This window comes from Phalaenopsis equestris, unplaced genomic scaffold, assembly GCF_001263595.1.
Source record: "Phalaenopsis equestris unplaced genomic scaffold, ASM126359v1 Scaffold000002, whole genome shotgun sequence".
Taxonomy (NCBI): Eukaryota; Viridiplantae; Streptophyta; class Magnoliopsida; order Asparagales; family Orchidaceae; genus Phalaenopsis; species Phalaenopsis equestris.
The window spans coordinates 29,530,759-29,537,082 of NW_018164444.1; the positions used below are offsets into that span (position 1 = coordinate 29,530,759).

Sequence of the window (6,324 nt, forward strand, 5' to 3'; positions counted from 1 at the left end):
TTGGGTCCATTCTGATTTATACTGGACATATTTTGACAAAGAAAAATAGAGTATTAAACTAATCATCATTTGGAGCAGACCTATATAATCTAACATGTGACAAGTAATAACACAAGCATTTAGTGTAGAGGCGGGGTAGAAAACAAAATAAACTGAAAAGTCTCATTAAACAACAGTTCAAATAACCATGTCTTCTCATAAACTATTAAAGTAAGGACGTAGCAACTAAAAAAAGTCCATTCAAATTTTCTTGCACTCAAAAAAATGTCGTAGATACGACACCCTGCGCTCTTTGGCAATAGCTGTGAAAAAATCTCTTTGCACCGAATCTTGAAGCAGCTCAACAGCGAAGTAGTATAGCTCATCATCCGCTGCAATACTCGGATCCTGCTCTAGAATAGCCACGACCTCATTAATTGATGTTTTCTGTACTTTATGGGGGGCATCATTGGAAGAATCCATTAGGCATGATATCTGGTTTCTGATTGTGGCAGCTCCACCCTTTTTTTTGCTCTCGAACCTAGATCGCTTAGAGCGATTCGTAGATTGAATCTCAGTTGGACCTGCACTTGGAAATTCAGGTGAATCATCTGATAAACTGACAGCAACATTGTCCTGTGTTTCACCAAATCCCGTCTCGCTTGGAGCGCATGCATATTTCCCTGTTGCAACGACACCCCCGAACATTTGGTCTAACTTCTCCTCCAACTCAGGTTCAATCCCACATGTTTTATACTTTTTAGCTGCTGGAACCACCTGGAACAAAAAACCCAAATCATTTTGTTCAGTCCTGAAAGAGAAGTATATTACACAAATTATGAAAAATAAAATTTACTTACCGCGAGCCTCTCTGCCCACCACTCTTCCGAAGCATCAATGGTTCGCTTTATTGGATCCCAACCCAAACCAGTTGAACCACGCTTTAGATCCTTCCAAATTTTCCAATCTTTCTTTAGTTGATCCCATTTGTTTTTCATTTGCAGCCTGTCGTACTCCCGTCCGGTGGAGTCTTTAAAATGTTTAATGATACTATTCCAACCTTCTTTGTTGAAAAAGGTTGTCGGTCTATTGCCCAGCTCAATTTCTTTGATACAGAGGTCGCAGAACAACAATTTGATTTCCTTTTCCCAGATTGCCGGTGAACCATGTTCTTTAGACTTACCAGCCATGTTACTACTACGACGAAGCAAAGATATGAAACACAACAATATAGTTTTCGATTAAAAAATTGATTAAAGAAAGTAAAAAAAATGAAAAAAGGACACCAAATGTTTACGTGGTTCGGTCAAAATGACCTACATCCACGGCAAAGGAGGCCACAACTTTATTATAGCATTAAAGAAGAAGATACAAAGCTTTCATTCATACAATACACCCTCCCAAAAGCATCAAAAAAACATAATGACTTGCAAATTTCTCCCTTCCCCTTCATTCATACATAGAAATGCAGTAGTAGCAGTTGCCAACACGCCCCTCGGATTCGTACTTCAGCAAACCCAAGCATAGAAATATTATAAATAAACAGTAAAGGGCAGCTGCTGAATATCTGAAGTTTCGGCTTCCGTAAAGCCAAGCAAAGCAACCATCACACTTCCAAAAATCAGGATCCATGAAAGCAAATTATAAAAATATCCAATCTATCAATTTGAAAGTTCTGCTTCAACAAACCAAACCAAAAGGATACCCATCTACTTTGAAGGTTCAACATTTTCAAAATGCAGCTCCACCAAACAATACCAAAATATTTAAATCCTCATAAATATTATCCATACGCAGCACAGGAAGGCTGCTGAACATGTGAAGGTTCGACTTCAGCAAACCAAAGCATAATATATTCAACCAAAGCATTTCAGAATAGCCAAGAAAGTGAAATGATGTAAAACATAAAACCCCCTAATAAATAAAGAAATGACAAATCTGACATGTTTAACAACTTAACATTCATATCTACATGCATGCCCCCCATACCTCTAAAATCATGTAAAAAATATCACCATAAGTACATTTTTAATAGTGAATACATCTTCCTCATTCATAGGTTTATGCCAGCAAGGTGTTACAAGAGTAAATGTAAAACTTTGGGCATTAGTTATGTAAATAAATAAGAATTATATGGTAAGTATATAAATTTCCCAAAAGAATATTGACATTTTTACCACAAAGTTTGTCCTAAACAACTTATCTATACTCAATATAATTCGTCTCCATAGACTTCTCAGATCTATGGTTTCTTACGCGACACTTAATTTGTTCAACATCTTTGACACACCTGGGGTTGTTGAACATAAGCAAAAATTGCATGCCAATAAAAAAATTATCTTGCTTCATAAACATAAAGTAATCTAAGTTATAATGCTAACTGAAATTTTTGTGAATCTCATGAAAGAGATTACGGTTTCATGAGTTCACTATTTAAATCATGGGAAATTTACATATGTATGACACAATTCTTATGTATTTACATATCTCATGCCTAAACTTTCATGTTTATATACATGTCACTTTGTTGCTTTAAATCAACGCATGTAAAGGTGTATTTCAATTTTGAATAAGTAATAATAGTGCTATTTTTTTTTACGTGACAATAAAGATTTGAGTGCTATCTGTGTAAATAGTTTAGGAATGAGATATGCAAATACATAAGACTTGTGTGCTATGTATGCTAATGTCCCTTAAATCATTTATGATACAAACCCTTGCATCCCTGGTAATGTATTTGGGATTTTATGAACATATTTAAATCCATATAAGTTCATGTGCATACCCAAGCAAAACAGGAAATCAAGCAAAAAAGGAAATGAAGTTCAAATTGGCCATCAACATGGATTTCTGTAGGTTCAGCTTCAGCAAACCCAACCAAAACAGGAAATCAAGTTCAAAAGCCCGGCTCCATCAAACCAGAGAATGAGAAATAAAGAAATTTCAATGTCAAGGAAATCAAGTTCAAAAGCCCGGCTCCATCAAACCAGAGAATGAGAAATAAAGAAATTTCAATGTCAAGGAAATCAAGTTCAAAAGCCCGGCTCCACCAAACCAGAAGACAAAAACGTAATTACCAAAGGGACTGCAACCCTGTTTTTTTTTTTCTGAGGAGCCACTTGCCAGATGGGGTTTTGGTGATGAATCAGAACATTTTACTTATAACACTATCTCAAATATAGTTGAACTTCTAATCATCTATAACAATTATGTATCATAAATTTATCAATGAAAAATGCATTCCACAGATAAACTTATGTACCCAAATTCCATCTAAAATTACATATTTACATACATACCACCCAATTCCTAGGGATTTACAAATCCAACAACAAAACTGTTTTACATTTATGCCACCTAAATCTTTCTCATCACAAAAAAGATATTGCCATCTTGACCTTCCTTTTTTTTAGTACACAGTACCAAGCATTGGTAATGTGCCATGTATAAGATGTATAGTTGCATAAGAATTGAATGGTATGTGATTCAATCATTCGTATTCCAATTATAGCAATGAGGTTATTAGGTTAAACAGGATTATTAGGAAATTTGTTTCTTTCAATCCCATGCTCTCAATTGAACAAACCAAAGGGACTGCTTCACTAAATCCAGGAAAAATATCTTTCCTTTTTTCTTTTTCCTTCACAAACTAATCACAAGTTATACATGAAACAAAGGAAATAAACCAACCCTGTTTTTTTTTCCTTCAGAAACTAATGAGAAGTTCTACATGAACCAAAGGAAAGAAGGCAATTTATATATTTTTAAAGGCAGCAGCTATAATTCCAAAGGAAACAATGCATTGAAGGATTGTGTAAATAAATTATTATTGGTGCAAAGTATGAACTAACCAAAGGGACTGCTTCCCTAAATCCAGAAAAAACCTCTTTTTTTCTTTTTTTTTCATTCACAAAGTAATCAGAAGTTCTACACGAACCATAGAAAATAAGGCATGTATGAAGAAACCAATTCATGTATGAACAAGCCAATTCGAACAGCACTTAACACGTTTCTGTGGGAAAACCACAAAACCTGCAAAGCCACAAAACCGAAATGCCACAAAACCACAAAACCGCAAAACCGCAGATCCGAAAAAAAGTACTGCAAGATCTACAACTTGGATGCTTCAAGAACTACCTAAAGCCATTCTTCGTTAAGAAGCAACAGATCCACGACAGGGAAGGAGGAGAAAAGAGAAATGACAGAAACAGGAAAGAAATGTGAAGGAGAAACCATCACGAACCGCAAAACGCAAATCCTTCGTCGGATCCTCAAAGAAAGAAGAAAATAGCTTGTATTACCTTATCTGTCGGTCGAGGGACGACGAAAGAGGAGAAGGAGAAGGGGACTCGAGGGAAGCAGCGGGGAAACAGCGGGAATCACCGAGGGTAGGTAGAGGGAAAAGGGTAAAATTTAGGTCGAAAGCGGGAGAAGCCACAGATATCCCGCGTCCAGCTTTCGCCCCGCTGCCGCCGCCAAATTGCCCAAAGTCGCGAACCAAACGGACAGCTTTCGCGAGAAGTCACGGCGGATGCCCGCGCCGCACCTAAAAAGTGCTCCCAAACATAGCCTTAGAGGTACTCCTATGGAAAGAACCTAAGGAAATGCAAAGCGTTCTCTTGGTTTCCCAAAGCTTCTAAAGGTTGCCCTCTCTTGGTTGGATTTTTGTCAAGCCTACTACAAGGATCCCGTATCTCGTACATCGTCTTTCTCCATCCTAGGTTCCCATGGTTCATATGTCGATCGTGTTTCCTGTCCTTTTCTTTTAGAGCATCAACCCAACTTGACGCCTTTTCGGTGAAAATAAGATGATTGCGCTCTAACTCACTCAAGAAAGGGACGGTAGAGGTCCGCCGAAAAGCTCGTTCAGATCTTGGACGCGGTACAATGGAATCCCGAAACACCACCACAAGTGTTATTGTGTGTGCACCTGTGGTGGGGTAAGGCACCACCTTGTTGTGCCAGCAGTTAACTCTGGCGTGTCAGCTTAGCGAATTTAGCTTGAAGATCGTTAATCATTCAAAAATTGATTTAAATTTTAACTCGGATCAAGATTGGATCGAAACATACAAGTCAAGGTATGAGCCAAAATTTTGGAACAAACTTTTTTCAAGCCGATTTTGAGCCGATCCTAGCTTAGCTCGAAATCAGATCTTTGACAGCCCTAGATACTTGTGAACTACAAATCTGTTTAAATAGGAATCCAGGCTGCTCAATCGTTTTAATTTCCTCTTCTTTGCCTCTCTTGTATTCTTACCAAACAGGTATTTCCCTGAGAATCTAAATCTGCTCCAACAAGTTCAAAATTTCAGGAAAAGCGAGTAACACTGGCTAGTTTGTACCCAACTACCCCTAAAAGCGTCACAAACCTACAAAAAACAACTCTAGCAAAATAGAAGAATTGGAAACTTAATTTTTTTAACATCCCTTTAACTGGAGCTTAACCCTGTTTTTTTCTCACATCTCCCATCTTGATTAAACATTAAAATTCCCTATCTTCTAGTTAGATTCTGTTTTCCAAAGTTTTCTCAACATTCATTCTACCAAGACCAAGCCCCGTAAAGTAGAAATATACAGATATACACAATTAAACCATTTAATTATGTTTAAGAGCATTGGCTATAATGTATTTACATATATATAACACCTAAACATTAATATTTATATTTATACCACCCATATCTTCCATGCCACATCAAATATACCACTAATTTAACATTTAAGAAGTAAATACGCCTTCATGCATAGGTAAGGTGGTGTGTAGGTAAAAATTAAACTTCAGGTGTTTCATATGTAAATACATAAGAATTGAGTGATATGCATGTAAATCTTCCAAACTTGAAGAAACATTTATGATTAAAATTGCTCAATATTCAAAAGAACCAGAATCAAAACCCGCTGCAAACAAAAGAACAGATCACCACAAATCAACGACTAAAAACCAAAGAACATACCTGTAATATCTCCTGTAACGAGGAGTAAATCGGGCCTGATGACCCGGATCGCTGACCCAAGAAGCCCAACTAAGTCTTCCGCGCGTTTGGGGTGGTAAGCACTGAGATGGAGATCGGAGACCTGGATGATCCAAGCCAGATCCCCCTCCATCGGGAAGAACTCCCTCGACACCAGCTCAGACGTGACGGCCGTCTTATCTGCAGAGGAGAAAAACAAAAAGGAAGAGAAGAAGAATGGGATGAAGAGTGGGAGCGGAGACGACGACGATATCGCCGGCGAATTCATTTTTTCAACTTTCCTCTCTCTGCGGTGCCCGGCGGAGAGATGATGAGGCGTGTCATTTATGAATTGATGGGGGCGGGGAATCGGATTCGGCTTTTGGGTTTTCGA

At 37.8% G+C, this 6,324-nt stretch overlaps 2 protein-coding genes across 4 annotated transcripts in view; both read right to left on the bottom strand.

Annotated features, from left to right (window-relative positions):
- The window catches only part of LOC110021169 (putative metallophosphoesterase At3g03305), a 46,319-nt gene extending 39,995 nt beyond the window's left edge, over nucleotides 1–6,324 (bottom strand). For all 3 annotated transcript variants that reach the window (XM_020719561.1, XM_020719569.1, XM_020719578.1), the window contains exon 1: nucleotides 5,934–6,324. In XM_020719561.1, the coding sequence (XP_020575220.1) occupies nucleotides 5,934–6,219 (286 nt within the window). In that variant the 5' untranslated portion in view covers nucleotides 6,220–6,324. The remainder of the gene's footprint in view (nucleotides 1–5,933) is intronic.
- LOC110021199 (L10-interacting MYB domain-containing protein-like) lies at nucleotides 139–1,984 on the bottom strand. Its single transcript, XM_020719609.1, has 2 exons — nucleotides 840–1,984; nucleotides 139–756 (listed from the first exon to the last, which is right to left on the bottom strand). The coding sequence occupies exons 1-2, from the start codon at nucleotides 1,167–1,169 to the stop codon at nucleotides 241–243; spliced, it is 846 nt and encodes a 281-aa protein (XP_020575268.1). The 5' UTR covers nucleotides 1,170–1,984; the 3' UTR covers nucleotides 139–240.

Coding starts and splice junctions, on each gene's coding strand:
- LOC110021199 (XM_020719609.1), bottom strand. CDS start 1,169: ATGGCTGGTAAGTCTAAAGAACATGGTTCACCGGCAATCTGGGAAAAG. Junction 757..839: donor GGTGGGCAGAGAGGCTCGCG/GTAAGTAAATTT, acceptor TTTTTGTTCCAG/GTGGTTCCAGCAGCTAAAAA.